The sequence below is a fragment of the Schistocerca serialis genome, chromosome 8, assembly GCF_023864345.2.
Source record: "Schistocerca serialis cubense isolate TAMUIC-IGC-003099 chromosome 8, iqSchSeri2.2, whole genome shotgun sequence".
Classification (NCBI taxonomy): domain Eukaryota; kingdom Metazoa; phylum Arthropoda; class Insecta; order Orthoptera; family Acrididae; genus Schistocerca; species Schistocerca serialis.
In genome coordinates this window covers 436,207,644-436,230,639 of record NC_064645.1, presented here as the reverse complement: position 1 = coordinate 436,230,639, position 22,996 = coordinate 436,207,644, and the positions used below count along the sequence as shown (strand labels likewise).

General features: G+C 43.6%; 1 protein-coding gene across 1 annotated transcript in view; it reads left to right on the top strand.

The window, feature by feature from the left end:
• Positions 1–9,325: 9,325 nt before the first annotated feature.
• Positions 9,326–22,996, top strand: part of LOC126417053 (uncharacterized) — a 111,825-nt gene continuing 98,154 nt past the window's right edge. Inside the window, exon 1 of the mRNA XM_050084945.1 lies at positions 9,326–9,360. Within this exon, the coding sequence (XP_049940902.1) occupies positions 9,326–9,360 (35 nt within the window). The remainder of the gene's footprint in view (positions 9,361–22,996) is intronic.

The window sequence follows — 22,996 nt, the reverse complement described above, 5'->3', positions numbered from 1 at the left end:
TGCCAAACGGAAGCAGAAAGTAGCAAATAGAATGTACATTGGAAGGAAAATGGTGTTTTGGCTTATTTTAATATTTATTTATTTTCACATTTTGCCACCCACGCCTTTTGCGCTGGAGCGGTAAGACACAGTAAATTATAAGATATCTTCGAAATGTCTAGGGTTAGCAGCTTTCACTATGCAAAGAGGTTTCAGTCTGTCTTCACTGCAAGCAACACCGCTACTCTTTCTTTCCTATGCTTTCCAACGAGACGGTTTTCTTATTTAAAAGTCGACGTCCGGAGGCGAAGACAGTTGAAGAAAAAAAAAGACTCCTTTCGCCGCTGTTTAACATTTAGCGTGGATAGCAGTTTGGCAGTGGTCTTTCCAGTTCATTTTTTCATGACGAACGAACTGTGTCACCAACGCTCGCGCGTTCTCCACCAATCTTCCTAAAAACGCTGTTACATCTTTTTTAAAGTTGATGAGCAACGCCTCACTAATGGCGAACTCTTCGGTGTCGTGAATAACAGTGAATGCCTTAGCCTTCTCTTTAAGTATATGATTTCTGACAGTAGTCTTTGTCTTCTACTCTGAGAAAGCCACATCCATAAGGATCCTTCAAGACGCGGGGACACACCTTGTCGGTTTTTCATCAGTCCAGTGTTTTTTTATTCCAGTCTTTGAACATAAAATCAATTCTTTTGACGAAGACCGGTTTCAGTCAGTAATGACCATCCTCAGATCTTTTCTACAACAGTCCGATCTTTGTGCTTCAAGGAGTGCAGAGAGCATGGATGAGGATATCATAAATTTCCTGCTACATCTCTTTTTTCCATTCTCCATTCCACTTACTCAATAACATGCTTCTTTTCTGCGAGTGCCAAACACTTGCAATTATTGGAGTAACTTTCACAACTGATGTATGTACTGTAGTACATAATATACTCCATGTGGTGTCACCGCCAGACACCACACTTGCTAGGTGGTAGCCTTTAAATCGGCCGCGGTCCATTAGTATACGTCGGACCGGCGTGTCGCCACTGTCAGTGATAGCAGACCGAGCGCCACCACAAGGCAGGTCTAGAGAGACGTACTAGCACTCGCCCCAGTTGTACAGCCGACTTTGCAAGGAAAGGTTCACTGACAACTACGCTCTCATTTGCCGAGATGATAGTTAACATAGCCTTCAGCTAAGTCATTGGCTACGACCTAGCAAGGCGCCATAGCTTTGATAATATTGTGAAGCATGTATCATCAAGAGCGATGTTCTACAAATGTGGATTAAAGTTAAGTATTACAGCAACTGAGTCCATTTTCTAAGTTCTCATTTCCTTTTAACTGTTCCAGACCTCACGCCAATCTGCGTGAGCTTAACGCGTGCCTTTCGGCTTCCTCTCGTTGTAACTTGGCTGTCTTGCTAAGTCACAACACTCCAAAATAAAACGGGTGTCACGAACAGTTGAACAGTGAACCAATTAGCTAAACAACTGACGAAACAGTTCGAAATATCGATTGTTAGACAGCCGTCCACTTCTAATTACAGAATGTTTGCGGGCTCTCTGTCACAACACCGATTTACTGAGTGTTTCAAAATACACATGATTTCTTCGATTTATAGAGGTTTCTTCAAGGGATTTTGTAGTTCAAAACATCTAGAAATTCGTTTTATCGAGGTTCGAAAAGCAAAAGTGATAACAGCCAAGGATATCGTCAGGAGTACACTAGGTAAGTTGATAGCACCGCTCTTTTTCTCTATAAACGTAGACCATCTGACAGATGGGATGAGCAGCCATCTACGACTGTTTCTGATGACTCTATAGTATATGGGAAAGTGTCGTCATCGAGTGCAGGGGGACACAGGATGCCTTAGACAGAACTCATATTTGGCGCGGTGAATGGTAATCTGCTCTAAATGTAGAGAAATGTAAGTTAATGCAGATGATTAGGAAAAACAATCAGGTAATGTTCGAATTGTTAGTGTGCTACCTGACACCGTTACACCTAGGCGTATCGCTGCAAAGCGGTTTGAAACGGATCGAGCACATAAGGGTGGAAGTAGGGAAGGCGAGTGGTCGCCTTCGGTTTATTGCGACAATTTTAAGACATAGTGGCTCATCTATGAAGGAGGCAAAGTGCAGAGTACTACTGTGTACTGCTCCAGTCTTTGAGACCCCCACCAGGTCAGATTAAAGGAAAGCAGTTCAGAGACGGGCCGCTAGATTTGTTACACGTCGCATCGGTCAATACGCAAATGTCAAAGGGGTGCTCCGTGGACTGGAGGGAGACGACCTTCTTTTCCGGAAACACTGTTGACAAAATTTATAGGACCGGCACTCGCGGCTAAGTGCAGAACGATTCTAGTACTTCCAACGTACATTTCTCGAAGGGCGTGAGAAGACAAGAGAAATTAGCGCTATCTTCTTTGAGTCATCAGCCTTCTGACTGGTTTTATGCGGCTCGCCACGAATTTCTCTCCTGTACTAACCTCTTCATCTCAGAGTAGCACTTGCAACCTACGGCTTCAAATATCTGCCGGATGTATTCCAGTCTCTGTCTTCCTCTACAGTTTTTGCCCTCTACAGCTCCACGGAAGTCAGTTCCCGATCTCTTAACAGATGTCCTGTCACCCTGTCCCTTCTCCTTGTCAGTATTTTCCATATATTCCTTTCCTCTCCGATTCTGCACAGAACCTCCTCATTCCTCACCATAACAGCCTAACTTTCAACATTCGTCTGTAGCACCAAAACTCAAATGCTTCGATTATATTCTGTCCCGGTTTTCCCACAGTCCATGTTTCACTACCATACAATTCTGTGCCCAAAACGTACATTCTCAGAAATTTCTTTCTCAAATTAAGGCCCATATTTGAAACTAGAAGACTTCTCTTGGCCCAGAATGCCCCTTGTGCCAGTGATAGCTTTTGATGTCCTCCTTGCTCCTTCCGTCATTGGTTATTTTGCTACCTAGGTAGCAGAAGTCCTTAATGACCCGCCAGGGTGGCCGAGAGTGCTAATGCGCTGCTTCCTGGATCGAATCCGTCTGGCGGATTAACGACGAGAGCCGGTATGCCAGCCAGCCTGGATATGGTTTTCAGGCGGTTTTCCACATACCGCTAGGTGAATACCGGACTGGTTCCCACACTCCACCTCAGTTGCACGACTCACGGACATTTCAACATGTTCGCACTATTCCTTGACTTATGCTAGATGCAGACAGCTGGGGTACACTGATTCTGTCCCGGGGGGCGGGGTTCGGGGTGGCGGCAGGAAGGGCACCTACCCACCCTCTGCAACTAACTCTGCCAAATCAATAGTAACACTGCCGACCCCACCTGAAGCGGGACCAAAGCCCCAAGAAAGAAAGAAAGAAAGTAGCAGAATTCCTTAACTTCATCTACTTTATGACCATCTATCTTGATGTTAAGTTCTCGCTGTTCTCTTTTCTGCTACTTCTCATTACTTTCATCTTTCTTCGATTTACTCTCAGTCGATATTCTACACTCATTAGACTGTCCATTCCGATCAGTAGATCATGTAATTCATCTTCACTTTCAGTCAGATGATGGTTTGCTTTGCGGGATCCTCAACTGTGTGGTCATCAGCACCTGTACAAAGTCCCAATTTTTACACCAAGTTTTTACACAATCTAATCGAGCCACTGTCACGAATGATTATGATGATGATGATGATGATGATGATTATGATGATGAAATGATGAGGACAACACAAACACCCAGTCTCCGGGCAGAGAAAATCCTCAGTTCAGCTGGGAACTTAATCCGGGCCCTGTGATCCAGAGGCAGCAGCGCTAGCCTCTGGAGCACGAGCTTCGGACTATGTCAGGATAGCAATGTCATCAGCGAATCCTCTCATTGATACCCTTTCACCTTGAATTTTAATTCCACTCCTGAACCTTTCTTTTATTTCCATCATTCCTTCTTCGACGTACAAACTGAACAGTAGGGGCGAAAGCCTAGATCCCTGACTTACAACCTTTTTAATCCGAGCATTTCGTTCTTGGTCTTCCACTCTCATTATTCCCTCTTGACTGTCCCTATAGCTTACCCCTATTTTCCTCAGAATTTAGAACATCTTGCACCATTTGATACTGTCGAATCCTTTTTCCAGGTCGACAAATGCCTTTAGATTTCCTAAAGCCAAACTGATCATCATCTAACACATACTCAATTTCTTTTCTATTCTTCTGTATATTATTCTTGTCAGCAACTTGGATGCATGCACTGTTACGCTGGTTGTGCGATAATTCTCGCACTTGTCAGCTCTTACAGTCTTCCGAATTGTGTGCATAATGTTTTTCCGAAAGTGAGATGTATATTGCCAGACTCATACATTCTACACCTCAACGTGAATAGTCGTTCTGTTGCCACAATTTTGGAAATTCTGATGGAATGTTATCGATCCCTTCTGCCTTATTTGATCTTAAGTCCTACAGAGCTCTTTTAAATTGTTTTTCTAATACTGGATCCCCTATCTCTTGTAAATCGAGTAGGGCTCGTACGGAAGCGTAATAATCCGTCGTTTTCCCTTGCTCCATTTGCGAGTGGAACAGTAAAGGGAAAGACTAGTACTAGTACAAGATATCCTCCATCATACACAGTGTTTGTAGACTTTATTTTTGTAGGGGTTAACTTTATTTCAACTTTTTCTTGATCACACAACGACCACGCAAACTTTCATTAACTCGAACTCTCAATTACTCGCACTTTTTCTAAGGTCCTTTGAACTTAGATTTATGGAGAGTCGAATGTATAGATTTTACTTTCAAATACACATTTAATAAACAAACGAAATTCAATAAATGACAAATGCAAGATCTTAATAAATGTTAATTATGGCATAACAGTCCTTGAGTAAGATAATAAAAAAAATTTTCTTGAATAATATTTCATAGTTTTACTCCATAGTATCTTTAAAACTTACTCACAGACTAGCTGTTCTTGGATACAAGAATAATATTGTGACTCAGTACTTAATGGGATATCCCTTTCGCTTTATAACCGCTTTCTAACGCTGTTGTTGGTAAACAACTTTTGCAGTGTTCTTTGAACCTATTAGTTCCCATTCTTGCTTCAGATCTTCTTCCAGGTCTTATTTGTAGGTTAAAGAACTTCTCCTGCTCCTTTTATTAGAGTTCGTCCAGTAAATTATTTGTGAGATTAACGTCTGACAACTGAGGAGTGTCCGAATAACTTCGGAACATTTATAAGGAAGCCGTTACTTTACAAGGTACAAAGTTTGCTTCGGATTATTAACTTGGAAAGAATTCTAAAGCAAATGAAATCTCGTAAATGAAATCTCCAACTTTTCTGCACCCTTCTGCAAATTTTATTCCAAGATGTTAAGATATCTCTCCTTGTTTGAAGTCCCGCCAGTGAGCGTTGACTCCCCCACACCATATTATGAAATACAGCCGCATACAAAACAACCCCTCCCCCCTGTCCCCCCTCCCCAACCCTCCCCTCGTAGGACGCAGCTGTTTACCCTGGAGCTCGTTACTTGGCTTCCAAAGCACCAAAGTTGCTCCGTCTGTTGAAAAGACATTTAATTTGCAGTCATCAGCAAATATGACATCATTCCACCTCTGGGACCGTTAGTTAACGCTGCTCTTTGAGAGCTGGAGCCATTTGCTCTGTGTCAGGTTATTCTTGTATGGCTTTTTCCAACAGTTTTACGGAGGAAATGCAGTTTGGTTTCAAAACATGCAGCTTGTAACTAAAAGCCTGCAGTTCTTGTCGAAGCGAATTAAAAATGCGCATTGTAAAGTGCTGAACTCATGTTTTAACAATAATTAAGAATACGGCTAGAAGAAGCACATCATTGTTCGTCTTATGTTCTCTGAGTGGATGGCAAGTTCCTATTAAATCTGTTTATTACGTCAACAGCGCACGGTGTTCACGAATGTCAAAAAAGGCCAAGAAGTGATTATTATTATAAGGGGCAATCAAGTGAAAACGAGACAGGTGTAAATAAGTAAGTAACCTGTTTATTGTTTGGAAAATTATCGCCATAGCTGTTAATACATTTAACCCACCGTGAGACAAGCCGGTTGATGCCTTCATGGAAAAATATACACGGTTGTCTACGTAATCATGCATCTCTTCGTCCGAAGCAAACTGGTGGCCACGAATGTCTTTCTTTAGGACTGCAAAACAATGGAAATGACCAGTGTCAACTTTTGTAGTTCTGTCTTCCTCAGTTGCGTGTAATATTACGGTATATTGATAAATGTAACTTTTTGGACCGTCTGACATAAAATTGACACTTGAAAAAGAAAATCAAATAAATTTTCTTGGCAAAACAATAAAAAAAAGAAAATGGCAAACATACATTTAACATCTTTAGAAAACCAACAGCACAGACGTAATAATACATTCTATATCTAATCATCCCCACAATCAGAAAGTTGCAGCACTAAGACATATGTTACATAGATTAAACAGGATCCCACTCAACAGGATGAACGATGAAAATGAAATGAGTACAATTATACAAATAGCTAGGAACATGTAGTACAAAGGCTCAATCAAAGATAAAAACACAAACACAAAATAAACACAACACTTCCAGAATACAAGATAACTCACAAGCTGCAAACTTACAAACACACTCAACAAACACACACAATGACGACATCACACAGAGAAGAAGCAGATGGCACACTATGGCCTACACACATAAATTAACACACAAAGTTGCAAAAATCCTACAGAGACAGGGCTTCTAAACAGCATATAACACTGGGCAAACCCTCCAATCACCCTAAGGGAACCAACTACCAAAAGGGATAAATTCCAGCGACGAGGAATATGTATACTTGAATGTCAAAGTTGTGATGCAGTATACATATTCATGACATGTAGGAATGTTAGAACACGGTACATGTGATGGAAGTATGAAACGAACCATTCTATATTTGCAGAACATTTAAAATACCATAACCACCATAATACAAACATGGAACAAGAAATGAAAATAATAAGAATTAGCAACCATGACAAAAATATTATACAAATGCATGAAAACTTCTACATTCAGAAAGCCATCGCTGAAAACGAACATGCGATGAATGAGGAACACAGATCAGTACAGGCTCCCTGCTACACTTACTAAAAGAAATGATACAAGCAGAAATAAAAATCTCCCCCTCCCGTCTTCTGGACACACACACACACACACACACACACACACAGACCACAGATTTACTTGGCAAAAACATTCGATCTTTGGCAATAACATGTTGACTTGGTGTTGTGTGATGTCCTTAGGTTAGTTAGGTTTAAGTAGTTCTAAGTTCTGGGGGACTGATGACCATAGATGCTAAGTACCATAGTGCTCAGAGCCATTTGGACCATTTGGATTTTGACAATAACATCCGACAGTCGGCAACACAAACCAAAAGAATGTATCAAAACAAGTGTTCAGTTCCTAGCGCTGCGAAATGTGGGAAAAACCCCAGTGGCAATTATACGAAGAGGAACAGCACTAAAAATGGAACAGAAACGTAATATGAGTAGAAAATCGTCCACGCAACCTGTAAATAGAATTTAAAATATTACTACACTATAGCAAAAGCCATCCACCAGAACTACTTATAACCTATAGATATACTGCCCCAAAATGTAAACTAAACAGTAAAAATATGTACATATTCCAGGCCACTGAAGATGCCTTGCAGAGAATAAAGGTGCAACGCGTATGGCAGGAAAATTTTGTTTCATTCAGCTGTAGTCAGACAGTCCATAAAGTAAAAATTATCAATATATCGTAATTCTGCAGTGTAGTCGAGAAAACCTTAGCAGCATGAGGGTTGACATCTTCCTCAATAGAATGATGCCAGCCTTCAACATTCCTGGGCGTTCGAACTTGGTGGCGCGCTTAAGTTTTTGCAAAGTGTCCACCTACTGCTGTGCGTTAATCGTAGCGCCGAGTTCCAGAAAGTCAATGAGCACCTGGCCCTTGGAGAAAAAGAAAAGTTAATCGTAAGTTTCCCGGAGCCGGCGTGCCTGTCGTTTCAATAGCAGTGCAGGAGTATCGCTAGAAAGCCCTTGCGCATCTTCCCTACAGTCCAGATCTCCCCCCACGCGATTTCCACATTGTCGGAGCTCCGAAGAAAGACATTCGCGGCCGTCGATTTGCTTCGGACGAAGAGGTTCACGCCTGGGTGCAATCATGGTTCCGCAGTGTAATCTTCCTCTTCCTTCTTTCACCCGTCTACTGTCTACATTAGACAATCCCCAGTCCACGTAGTTAATAAGCAAAGTCTTTTTTGAAGATTTGAGAGGAGCGAAGACTACAATAAACTTTCAAGTTTACTTGGATTGTCATGTTGAGATGGTTACAGTTCTTCTACGCGCAGTCTAAGGGCCTGATTCTTGAAGCTGAAAATCTAGCATCAGGTCCGCACGTTTGGTTTAAAGTAAATAAATTTGAAGATCGTTGTTGCAGAATTTTTTACGTCAATATATTTTCCACTGATTTTCTCACATTTTAGTATATCATACAGTACTTTGATTTTTCACATTAACAAAGCCGAAATTATATTGTTCGCACCTATTATACAAAAATACGTCCGATCACATCAGAGGCAAGCTTACGACTCACTCACTCCGCGTAAATAACAATATTCCAAAAGGTTTACAATTTTTCTTAACAAATGAATTTCTACTACTTTTCGTTACGTTATTACTTTCGATTTTTATTTCATAAATTAATCCAGAAATAAACATAGTGAACAGTACAGGATTGCGTAATTAATAATAGAAATTTACAGCGTGCAAATAATTCGTAATTTCAAATGTTTCTAAAAAAAAGAATTTACTGTACATTCAGAATTAGTACTTATCTACTATAACATCGAAACTGAAATATTTTATAAAATAATTTCTTTTCATAAATTTTAGCTCGAAATGTAACATACTTTGTATAAAATTACATGAAAGTTCTCAGAAAACCAACTGAGATAATACTGACCTGTCGAAAATTTTAAAAATAATGCTGGTCTCGGTTACTACTGTTGAGGAAAAGTAACGCTAGAGGAGGATGTCTCGTTACATCAGGCATCCACAAACATTTTCCCTTCTCATCAATGCACGTACATGTTCAGAAATACCTCACGTGTTCTGAATACAATGACAACGGTCCACAATGCGTTTCTGGAATTCATCGACACTGTCAACAGGGCTGAAATGCACCAAAGCTATTAAATATACAGATACAAAAAAATCTAACGGTTTCAAGGCAGTGGATCTGGCATGCGACAGTGTTGGCGAGCCACGACCGATTCACTTGTCGAAGATTCGCGCTACGTATTCCTGAACGGCCACATGAAAGTGTGCGAGCACCATCATGCATGTACCACGTACGCAACCTTTCACGAAAGGGCACATAATCCAAGTACTCGATTGCAGGGAATGAATGTACGAAGAACTAACAAGTTTTGTTACGTAAGAAATGTCACCCTATTAACTGATCAGCAACATCTGTCGAAACATAAAACGAAAATCTTCGCTGAGATGCTGGCTCAGTGATAACATGTGGACTCTCATAAGCCGAAGCCTAAAGGGGACGATCGTCGGCTTTCGGGCCGAGGGTGGAAGAATCTCCGAAACGGATAAATTTGAAAACTGTTCGCTTGTCGCCGTGGTTATAGAATACCGTTATGGCATCTATCTGAATGACAGCGTAATGTGTCAGTCAGATCGCAGTGTACATGCGTGGTTCGAAGGACACCAGAATGAGTTTACCGTACTTTCCTGGCCACCAAACTCCCTGGTTTTAATCCTAATTGGAAATATGTGGGACTGACCATCTCGATCGGGCTTTTCGTTCCTTGGATCATCGTACCTTCCACATCCTCACCCACTCTTTTCCCTCACGTCTCGCAGAGGCCTACTTGCAAAAGGTGGTTATTAAGGGTTTTGACAGGTGCTAACATTAATTTCACTGGTCAGTGTATATTCTTAGTGGGACATCCACAACTGTTAATTGGATTTGTCGTCATGAATAAAATCCGCTGCAATTGTAATTTCCAAAGTACCTTTATTTGGATAAAGGCATGTACACTGCCCGGGTTTCAGGACACTAACCTCATCTTCCGGTGCTACTGAACCGCGTATGACAAATCGTCCGTTAACAGATTTACTCAGTACTATGAGGGAACCATTGCAATGAGGCACGATAAATGTGGGACCATTCAGTGAGACTTGAGGCAAACAGGACCATATAAACGTTCTGGCAGCCTCATGAAGAGCGTGGCCAGCGTGACACATATAGCTGACAGCCGTGCTGAGTGCAAGAAAGCGCCTCCTGTCTCCCGGCTGACCCAATATTTTCCACTTCTCACCCGCACAGACTCTCTCATACTACTAGATAATTTTGTTCATGTTTCTACCTGATTTGTCCGTTTGAACGTAAGCAATTAACTAGCACCTGAAAATGTGATTAGTGTACACCGATCAGTCAGAACACCATGACCACCGACCAACTATCGATATAAACTCGTCCAAGCGATAGCAGCCTCTCCTGCTGAGGAATGACTGCTAGCCAGACACAAGCAACGGTGCACATGCAGTGTCAGTGAGAGTGTTGTCCTTGTGCAGAATGCGGAAGGAGCACGATCTATGTGTGTCTGACCGAGGACAAACTGCGATGGCCCGGAAGCTCGGCACGAGCATTTCAGAAACTGCACGACTTGTCGCGTATTGGAGGAATGTTGCGGTGAGTGTCTTCAACACGTGGCGAAACAAACGTGGAAGCACGTTCAGACGTCGTGGGGTTGGGCGGACACCCCTCATTACAGATGTCGGATGTCGTAGGCTGGACAGACTGGTAAAACATGACAGGCGGCGAACCGTGGCGGAGCTAACATCAGACGTTAATGCTGGACAGAGTACAAATGTGTCTGGACAGACAGTGCACTGAACACACATATATACATACGTACATACATACATTAATGCTTGTTCCATAGATCATGAATATAGATCATGAATACATTTCGTAATGATGTGGAACGTGTCACTTTAAGATTGGTTTTCTTTTCACAAAATAATTAATCTTTTTTTATCTTTATATATTTTTTTATATTTAGTACTTCACATCTAAGAATTCATCCTTTGAGTAGAAGGAGTTGTCATTCAGAAATTCTTTTAATTTGCTTTTAAATGTTGGTTGGCTATCTGTCAGACTTTTTATATTATTTGGCAAATGACCACAGATTTTTGTGGCAGCATAATTCACCCCTTTCTGTGGCGAAGTGAGATTTAATCCAGAACAGTGAATATCATCCTTTCTTCTAGTGTTGTAGCTATGCCCTTCGCTGTTATTTTTGAATTGGGATGGGTTATTAATAACAAATTTCATAAGTGAATATATGTATTGCGAAAGTACTGTGAATATCCCGAGTCCTTAAATAAATATCTGCTAGGTGATCTTGGGTGGGCTCCAGCTATTATTCTGATTACACGATTTTGTCCAATGAATACTTTCAGTCTTACTGAAGAACTGCCCCAAAAGATGATTCCATATGAAATAAGTTAATGAAAATAGGCACAGTAGGCTACTTTAAGGCTATGTTTATCGTCAAAGTTTGCAGTAACCCTAATAGCATAAGTAGCTGAACCTAACCGTTGCAGCAGATCATCGTGTGTTTCTTCCAATTCAATTTCTGATCAACGCACACACCCAGAAATTTTGAGTATTCTGCCTTAGCAACCGACTTCGGTTCAAATGGTTCAAATGGCTCTGAGCACTATGGGACTCAACTGCTGAGGTCATTAGTCCCCTAGAACTTAGAACTAGTTAAACCTAACTAACCTAAGGGCATCACAAACATCCATGCCCGAGGCAGGATTCGAACCTGCGACCTGCGGTTCCAGACTGCAGCGCCTTTAACTGCACGGCCACTTCAGCCGGCAACAGACTTCGGTTCGTAGTCTAAATTTATCAATGGTGTTATGCCATTTACTGTACGGAATTGTATAAACTGTGTTTTCTCAAAATTTAGTGATAGTCCATTTGCAGAGAACCACTTAATAATTTTCTGAAGACATTATTTGCAATTCCCTCACCTGATTCTTGTTTCTTGGGTGTGATTACTACACTTATATCATCAGCAAAAAGAACTAACTTTGCATGTTCATGAATATAGAGTGGCAAGTCGTTAACATACATTACGAACAATAATGGATGCAAGACTGAACCCTGTGGAACACCATTCTTGATAGCTCCCCAGTTAGAGGACTCTGCTGGTTTTGCAGACTATCTGTACGGTTAATTTCAACCTTCTGTATTCTTCCAGTCACGTATTAATTAAACCATTTGTGCGCTGTCCCACTCATACCACAATACTTAAGCTTATCTAGAAGAATTTCATGATTCGTACACTCAAAGGCCTTTGAGAGATCACAAAATATTCCAGTGGGTGATGTTCGGTTATTCAATGCATTTAATATTTGATCAGTGAAAGCATATACCGCATTTTCTGTTGAAAAGCCTTTCTGAAAACCAAACTGACATTTTGTTAGTACTTCATTTTTACAAATATGTGATGCTAACTATGAGCCCCCACAGCCGACGAGCCATACATGTGCCAATGTTAACACCACAACTTCGGCAACTACGGCTGAAATGGGCACTTGAACATCGCACAGAGCGTTGGTGCAGTGGCAGAGCATTGCATGGTCTGATTAAATCCGACACCTTCTTCACCATGCCGATGGGAGGACGCGAATCCGTCTGTCAGGGGAATACTTGCTTAACGGCTTTACTGCGCGACAGAGACAAGCTGGCGGCGGCTCCATTATGCTCTGGGGAACATTCACCTGGGCATCCCTTGGTCAAGTGGAGCTGGTGCAAGGTACCATGACGGGCAAGAAGTATCGTATACTGGTTGCAAACCACGTACACCCCTTCACCAGGATCATGTTTCCCAACGGCAATGGCATGTTTCAAGAAGATAATGCGCCATGCCACAAGGCCATAAGTGTGATGAAGTGGTTCGAGGAACACAATGGCGAGTACCAATTGATGTGCTGGCTCTCCAACTCACCAGACCTAAACCCGATCGAATACATCTTGGATGAGATTGAACGTTACGTCAGAGCTCATCACCCCATCCCGTAATTTACGAGAATTAGGTGCCTTGTGTGTGTAGATGTGGCCCCAACTCCGTACTGCCAAGGCCTCATTGTTTGCATGCCACGACGCGCCGCCGCTGCTATTCGTGCCGAAGGTGGACATACCGGCTGTTAGGTAGGCGGTCATATTGTTCTGCCCCATCAGTGTACATGCCTTTATCCAAATAAATGAGCTTGGAAATTACAATTGCAGCGGATTTTCATCTTCATGTTTTTGCGGCGTAAAGACGGATCCTCAGGAAACACAAAGTGAAAGTGATTTGTCGCCTTCCACGAAAGACTGCAGCACTCCTGGGTATCGTTAAAGATGATTTGGTGCTTCGGAAGCCTGGGGTTTGCAAGATCCCCTGTGAGTGCGGCCGTTCGTACATCGGACAGACGACACGTACAGTCCAAGAGAGATTCACAGAGCACCGCAGGTACACCCGTCTCTTACAGCCTAATAAATCTGCACTGGCGGAGCACTGTATTGACACTGGGCACTCTATGGTGTACGATAATGTCGAAATTTTATCCTCGACTTCATTTCTTAGACTCAGTAGTGAAAGAAGCAATTGAAATTCGGTTGGCGACGAATTTACGAGGGTAAGTCAAATAAAAACCTTAAATTTGTAATAAAAAAATCGATATTTCTCGCCATTATCCTGTAAAAGTTAGTAAGTGTGCTACAAACAGCGTGCAGAGTGGCCTGTAGGTGGCACCATAGTGCAGATACACACATACTGTCGCAGTATCAGTATAAAGATGGCCGCCCCACTTGCGACTTGCACCAGGGAAGAACAGCGTGCTGTTATTCGGTTTTTGTGTAGTGAAGGTGTGAAACCTATTGAAATTCATCGACTAATGAAGGTTCAGTACGGTGATGCATGTTTGTCACAGCAGCAAGTTTACGAATGGAGTAGGAAGTTCGCAAATGGTGTGACTTCAGTGGAAGATGCTCCTCGTCCAGGTCAGGCACAACGAGTTGTGACTCCACAGAACATGGCAGCAGTTGGAGCCATAGTGAAGGAAAACCGCCGAGTGACTGAATGACATTACAGCACGTTTACATATTAGTCACAGGCCAGCACACCACATTGTGCATGATGTGCTCCAGTTTCACAAAGTGTCTGCAAGATGGGTGCCACGGCAACTGACTGCTGAAATGAGAGAACGACGGGTTGAAGCCTGTGAAGAACTTCTTAGGAGCTTTGAACGAGAAGTTACTGGGGACGAAACCTGGGTTCATTTCCACCAACAGGAAACGAAGAAAGCGAGCAAGGAATGGCGCCATTCCTCATCACCAAAACCAAAGAAGTTTCGAACAGAACCATCAGCAGGGAAGGTTATGCTGACTCTCTTTTGGGACGAAAAAGGCATCATTTTGGAGCATTACGTGCCTAAAAAAATCATCTGCAGTCTGCAATCAAATCAAAGCGACGTGGATTGCTGTCAGCAGGTGTCCTTTTGCAACATGACAATGCAAGGCCCCACACTGCCCGTACAACAGTTACAACAACCACAGACCTGCATTTTGAGTGTCTTCCTCATCCACCATACTCACCAGACCTTGCCCGAAGTGATTTCCATATGTTTGGTCCACTCAAAGACGCAATGGGAGGAAAGAAGTTCCGTTCTGATGAAGGGGTACGCCACGCGGTGCATGAGTGGTTGCGCGGACTACCAAAAGAATTTTTTTTCTAAAGGAATTTATGCACTTTGTAAACGCTGGAGGACTTGCATTGAGCGTGGGTGAGATTATGTTAAAAAGTGATACAGCTTTGTACCACTTCTGCACAATAAATAACATTTTAAAAAATATTTAAGGTTTTCATTTGACTCACCCTAGTAATTAATGAAGATAGCGGCTTCACATTGGACAAATCATGGAATCCGGCAATTTCTGTAATTAAATCACAAAGACGTCGCGACAGTACAACTCTCCGTGACGCATCGATATCACCGTGTGGATCGACTGTGCAGCCATAGATTTAATTTCCATGCATATTTTTCACCTCTTTGCCGCCTACCAACGTCTCTGGCGCCTTGTGCATCTTTGGCCGCATACGCAGTGGTTCGTTCCTCGAGTTAACAGGACGGAGCAAGTGCTGGAGCCTTAGTCACCTCGGCTCACTCTGAAGATGGATGGACGGTATTCAGCCGAAATATTAGAAGAGTAAACTGAATTTATGCGGCTGCAAGTCCGAAATTTTATCCATCACGAACAAGCTCTGGGTCGTTTTACAGCGTGTAGGATCCACTGGCAGAGGGTAATATTGCATGGAAAGTGAGGTGCATACTTTGTATATCACATGGGTACAGTAGTCCCTCATGTAATCTCCGTCGTATGCGTCCACATGTAATACGCGGTGCTCTATTCGTGGTGTAAACACTATTGTTAGTCTAGTTCCATGTTGCATGATGGGTTTAAGTATACCGCTCTCTCGCAGGCGCTGATGGGAACTGCTGCTGGCAATGGCAAGGAAAGCGTTTCCGAAGAAGAGAAATTTGTTAAATCGAGTATAGATTTAAGTGTCAGGAAGTCGTTTCTGAAAGTATTTGTATGGAGTGTAGCCATGAATGGAAGTGAAACATGGACGATAAATAGTTTGGACAAGAAGAGAATAGAAGCTTTCGAAATGTAGTGCTACAGAAGAATGCTGAAGATTAGATGGGTAGATCACATAACTAATGAGGAGGTATTGAATAGAATTGGAGAGAAGAGGAGTTTGTGGCACAACTTGACTAGAAGAAGGAATCGGCTGGCAGGACATGTTCTGAGGCATCAAGGGATCACCAATTTAGTATTGTAGAGCAGCGTGGAGGGTAAAAATTGTAGAGGGAGACCAAGAGATGAATACACTAAGCAGATTCAGAAGGATGTAGGTTGTGGTAGGTACTGGGAGATGAAGAAGCTTGCACAGGATAGAGTAGCATGGAGAGCTGTATCAAACCAGTCTCAGGACTGAAAACCACAACAACAACACAACCATGCTGCCTCCCGTGCACTTCCTTTTGCGTGCCCGTACGTGTGCTCAATGTTATCTATTACTTTACGTGTGTGAGGCATGGCAGTCGCTCCTAAAGCTTGCACTAAAACTGACACTGGGCTTGCTGAGTGCGGGAATTGCTACCTTGAAAATAAGGCTGTAAATACGCTGCAATGTCGCTGCTCGTTCACCGTAGTCACATCCCGGGCCTTGAACTGCCCTTGTTTGCCTCAAGTTCAATCTTCGCTTCTCACCAATAAAAGTGCTGTACTCAAATAACCGGCAGTAATGTGCCAGCTGGGTACAGTGGCATCACTGCACTTCGGCATGCGTCGTATCGGAGAAGCCATGGGTTCTGCACCTACATTTAATAAGATTATTTGCTTGTTTCATTGCTCTATACTCGTCCTTTACGTTTGTACGTATGATAGCCAAAGACCCTGGTACAGGGTTTGGACAAAAATATGGAAACACTGAGACAAAAGCATGCTTGAACAAGAATGTAGGTGCTAGCGAAGCTTGCAGCTTGCGCTGTTGTATTTGACCACGAGCGGCATCTGGGAAATGCGCTCAGTACGTTTCAAGTGTCAATGGTGGCAAGGATAGTGTTCTCTGTAGTTGTGAGTGCGTTATCTGGGAGGTAAGTGAATTCGAACTTTGGTAAATTTCTGCTGCTCTCCGTAACCAATGTTTGGTTTTACAAGAGGCACCATATAGAAAATTTATACCTCTCGCAGAGACAGCGGAAAAATGTCATCCGCTAAGTCACAACGCGGACGAAAATGTGTGTTGAGTGATCGTGATAGGTGGCCACTGAAGAGGATTCCGACGAAAAATAAGAGAACTACAGCTCCAAATGTCACTGCAGAACCGAATGTCGCACTCGCGAAACCTGTCAGCACCAAAACAACATGAAGGGAACTCCGTAATCAGGGAACTGCAGGGGCAGCTGGAATTCCAAAACCACTCAGTAAATGTGGTGCCGAAGCTATAGAAGTTGAACTATGCTGGAATGGAGGATGGTAATCTGGTTGGATGAGTCTTGATGCACACTTTTTCCAAATTCAGGCCGAGTTTACGTACCAAGAGTGAAACCTGGCTAGGATTCTGTGATGATTTGAACAGATATTTCGTGGTATTCCATGGCCCCCATGGTTACTTCGTAAGATCGCATTATTGCCAAGGATTATGTGACCATTTTGGCTTATCGGGTCCATGCCAATATACACTCCTGGAAATTGAAATAAGAACACCGTGAATTCATTGTCCCAGGAAGGGGAAACTTTATTGACACATTCCTGGGGTCAGATACATCACATGATCACACTGACAGAACCACAGGCACATAGACACAGGCAACAGAGCATGCACAATGTCGGCACTAGTACAGTGTATATCCATCTTTCGCAGCAATGCAGGCTGCTATTCTCCCATGGAGACGATCGTAGAGATGCTGGATGTAGTCCTGTGGAACGGCTTGCCATGCCATTTCCACCTGGCGCCTCAGTTGGACCAGCGTTCGTGCTGGACGTGTAGACCGCGTGAGACGACGCTTCATCCAGTCCCAAACATGCTCAATGGGGGACAGATCCGGAGATCTTGCTGGCCAGGGTAGTTGACTTACACCTTCTAGAGCACGTTGGGTGGCACGGGATACATGCGGACGTGCATTGTCCTGTTGGAACAGCAAGTTCCCTTGCCGGTCTAGGAATGGTAGAACGATGGGTTCGATGACGGTTTGGATGTACTGTGCACTATTCAGTGTCCCCTCGACGTTCACCAGTGGTGTACGGCCAGTGTAGGATTTCGCTCCCCACACCATGATGCCAGGTGTTGGCCCTGTGTGCCTCGGTCGTATGCAGTCCTGATTGTGGCGCTCACCTGCACGGCGCCAAACACGCATACAACCATCATTGGCACCAAGGCAGAAGCGACTCTCATCGCTGAAGACGACACGTCTCCATTCGTCCCTCCATTCACGCCTGTCGCGACACCACTGGAGGCGGGCTGCACGATGTTGGGGCGTGAGCGGAAGACGGCCTAACGGTGTGCGGGACCGCAGCCCAGCTTCATGGAGACGGTTGCGAATGGTCCTCGCCGATACCCCAGGAGCAACAGTGTCCCTAATTTGCTGGGAAGTGGCGGTGCGGTCCCCTACGGCACTGCGTAGGATCCTACGGTCTTGGCGTGCATCCGTGCGTCGCTGCGGTCGGGTCCCACACGTGCACCTTCCGCCGACCACTGGCGACAACATCGATGTACTGTGGAGACCTCACGCCCCACGTGTTGAGCAATTCGGCGGTACGTCCACCCGGCCTCCCGCATGCCCACTATACGCCCTCGCTCAAAGTCCGTCAACTGCACATACGGTTCACGTCCACGATGTCGCGGCATGCTACCAGTGTTAAAGACTGCGATGGAGCTCCGTATGCCACGGCAAACTGGCTGACACTGACGGCGGCGGTGCACAAATGCTGCGCAGCTAGCGCCATTCGACGGCCAACACCGCGGTTCCTGGCGTGTCCGCTGTGCCGTGCGTGTGATCATTGCTTGTACAGCCCTCTCGCAGTGTCCGGAGCAAGTATGGTGGGTCTGACACACCGGTGTCAATGTGTTCTTTTTTCCATTTCCAGGAGTGTACAATTTTTGTGATGCTGTGTTCGAAGACGACAAAGTCTGTGTTACACAGCTCGTGTTATCCAGGACTGATTTTTTGAGCACGGGAATGTACAGGGTGATTCAAAACGAATACCACAACTTTAGAAATTTAAAACTCTGCAACGACAAAAGGCAGAGCTAAGCACTATCTGTCGGCGAATTAAGGGAGCTATAAAGTTTCATTTAGTTGTACATTTGTTCGCTTGAGGCGCTGTTGACTAGGCGTCAGCGTCAGTTGATGCTAAGATGGCGACCGCTCAACAGAAAGCTTTTTGTGTTATTGAGTACGGCAGAAGTGAATCGACGACGGTTGTTCAGCGTGCATTTCGAACGAAGTATGGTGTTAAACCTCCTGATAGGTGGTGTATTAAACGTTGGTATAAACAGTTTACAGAGAATGGGTGTTTGTGCAAAGGGAAAAGTTCTCGACAGCCGAGAACGAGTGATGAAAATGTAGCACGCATCCAGCAAGCATTTGTTCGCAGCCCAGGAAAATCGGCTCGCAGAGCTAGCAGAGAGCTGCAAATTCCACAATCAACTGTATGGAGGGTCCTACGAAAAAGGTTAGTTATGAAACCTTATCGTCTGAAATTGGTTCAAGCACTGTCTGCAGCTGATAAGATTAAAAGAATCGATTTCTGTGATTTTATCCTTGCTCAAATGGAAACAGATGAATCTTTCGTTTCAAAGATTGTGTTTAGTGATGAAGCAACTTTCCACACTAACGGGAAAGTCAACCGTCACAATGTCTGTATATGGGGCACTGAGAATCCGCGGGAAACAACTCAGTATGAACGTGACTCGCCTAAGGTGAACGTTTTCTGTACCATTTCAGCCAATAAAGTTTTTGGTCCCTTTTTCTTCGAAGGTGCTACTATAACTGGACTACAGTATCTGGAGATGTTAGAGAATTGGCTGTTCCCTCAGCTCGAACAAGAAGCACAACAATTCATATTTCAGCAGGATGGAGCGCCACCACATTGGCACTTATCTGTCCGTAACTACCTGAACGTCAACTACCCGAGGCGATGGATCGGCCGCCGGGCAGCCCGTGACAGAGCACTTCATCACTGGCCTCCAAGAAGCCCTGATCTTACCCCCTACGATTTTTTCTTATGGGGGTATGTTAAGGATATGGTGTTTCGGCCACCTCTCCCAGCCACCATTGATGATTTGAAACGAGAAATAACAGCAGCTATCCAAACTGTTACGCCTGATATGCTACAGAGAGTGTGGAATGAGTTGGAGTACCGGGTTGATATTGCTCGAGTGTCTGGAGGGGGCCATATTGAACATCTCTGAACTTGTTTTTGAGTGAAAAAAACGTTTTTAAATACTCTTTGTAATGATGTATAACAGAAGGTTATATTATGTTTCTTTCATTAAATACACATTTTTAAAGTTGTGGTATTCTTTTTTAATCACCCTGTATTATGGCCTCTCTCCAAGGCGCCACAGCCACCAGATCTCAGTACTGTTGAGCCTTTGTGGTCTACTTTGGAGAGAAGGGTGTGTGATCGCTATACGCCACCATTAGCGCTACCTGAATTTGGTACTATTTATAAGATCTCCCTGAAAACCACACAGGAACTGTATATACAGGGCGGTCCATTGATCGTGGCCGGGCCAAATATCTCACGAAATAAGCGTCAAACGAAAAAACTACAAAGAACGAAACTGGTCTAGCTTGAAGGGGGAAACCAGATGGCGCTATGGTTGGCCCGCTAGATGGCGCTGCCATAGGTCAAACGGATATCAATTGCGTTTTTTAAAATAGGAACCCCAATTTTTTATTACATATTCGTGTAGTAAGTAAAGAAATATGAATGTTTTATTTGGACCACTATTTTCGCTTTGTGACAGATGGCGCTGTAATAGTCACAAACATATGGCTCACAATTTTAGACGAACAGTTGGTAACAGGTAGGTTTTTTAAATTAAAATACAGAACGTAGGTACGCTTGAACATTTTATTTCAGTTGTTCCAATGAGATACATGTACCTTTGTGAACGTATCATTTCTGGAACGCATGCTGTTACAGTGTGATTACCTGTAAATACCACATTAATGCAATAAATGCTCAAAATTATGTCCGTCAACCTCAATGCATTTGGCAATACGTGTAACGACATTCCTCTCAACAGCGAGTATTTCGCCTCCCGTAATGTTCGCACATGCATTGACAATGCCCTGACGCATGTTGTCAGGCGTTGGCGGTGGATCACGATGGCAAGTGAACGTGCGGGTTATGGTATGGTGCTTCGACGACCAATCCACCTGTCATGAAATATGCTATTTAATACCGCTTCAACCGCACGCGACCTATGTGCCGGACACCCATCATTTTGGAAGTACATCGCCATTCTGTCATGCAGTGAAACATCTTGTAGTAACATCGGTAGAACATTACGTAGGAAATCAGCATACATTGCACCGTTTAGATTGCCATCGACAAAATGGGGGCCAATTATCCTTCCTCACATAATGCCGCACCATGCATTAACCCGCCAAGGTCGCTGATGTTCCACTTGTCGCAGCCATCGTGGATTTTCCGTTGCCCAATAGTGCATATTACACCGGTTTACGTTACCGCTGTTGGTGAATGACGCTTCGTCGCTAAGTAGAACGCATGCAAAAAATCTGTCATCGTCCCGTAATTTCTGTTGTGCCCAGTGGCAGAACTGTACACGACGTTCAAAGTCGTGGCCATGCAATTCCTGGTGCATAGAAATATGGTACGGGTACAATCGATGTTGATGTAGCATTCTCCATACCGATGTTTGTGAGATTCCCGATTCTCGCGCAGTTTGTCTGCTACTGATTTGCGGATTAGCCGAGACAGCACCTACTTGGGCATCATCATTTTTTGCAGGTCGTGGTTGAAGTTTCACATGTGGCTGAACACTTCCTGTTTCCTTAAATAACGTAACTATCCGGCGAACGGTCCGGAGACTTGGATGATGTCGTCCACGATACCGAGCAGCATACATATCACACGCCCGTTGGGCATTTTGATCACAATAGCCATACATCAACACGATGTCGACCATAACCGCAATTGGTAAACGGTCCATTTTAACATGGGTAATGTATCACGAAGCCATGGTATCGTGCTTCGACGACCAATCCACCTGTCATGAAATATGCTATTCAATACCGCTTCAACCGCACGCGAGCTATGTGCCGAACATCCATCATGTTGGAAGCACTGGCGGAATGTTACGTGATACCATGTACTTATACGTTTGTGACTATTACAGCGCAATCTATCACAAAGCGAAAAAAGTGGTCCAACTAAAACATTCATATTTCTTTACGTACTACTCGAATATGTAGTAAAAAATGGGGGTTCCTATTTTTAAAAAACGCAGTTGATATCCGTTTGACCTATGGCAGCGCCATCTAGCGCGCTAACCATAGCGCCATCTGCTTTCCCCCTTCAAGCTAGACGAATTTCGTTCTTTGTAGTATTTTCGTTTGACGCTTATTTCGTGAGATATTTGGCCCGGTCACCCTGTATATATATATATATATATATATATATCCACTGCGAGACCATTGGCAGCTATTTTGAATGCCAGCGGAGCTCCTACGGTGTATTAGACATGGTAATGTGTTGTGTTCTTCGTGTCTCGATGTTTTTATCTACCACCTATACAGCCTTTGGAGCAACTGCACTGACTTATTGAGTGTACTGTTCCAGCTCGCTGTTGTCGTTAACCGTTGTTTACTCCATATTCATCTCTTATACTCACTACTTCTTATATTTATTCTTCTGTTTTTTTTCCAATATCATTTACCTAAACATCGTTACTGATAGTGAAATGATATACTGACGAGCCGAAACGGTATGAAAACTTGCTTAATAGTGTGTCGGCCCACCAATGGAACTCAATACAGCTGCAATTTTGCGTGGCATGAATTCCACAAGTTCTTGGTAAACTCGTGGAACCAGATATCTGCTTACAAGTCACCCAGTTCCTGTAAGTTACGGACCAGTGGTTTGTGGAGACGGAGCTGGCGCCAGATAGCATCCCAGATGTAATCCATCCGGCTCAGATCAGGCGAATTTGGTGACCTAGGGGTCAATATCCCTATTACGGTCGTCAGATAGCTCTAGCGCGATTCTTGAAGAAGCCATCACCGTCAGTAAAGACATCAAACACCAAGAAATGCAATTGGTCCACAGTTATGCTCACGTAGTCCACGGCTGTGTTTGCGCCTTAGATT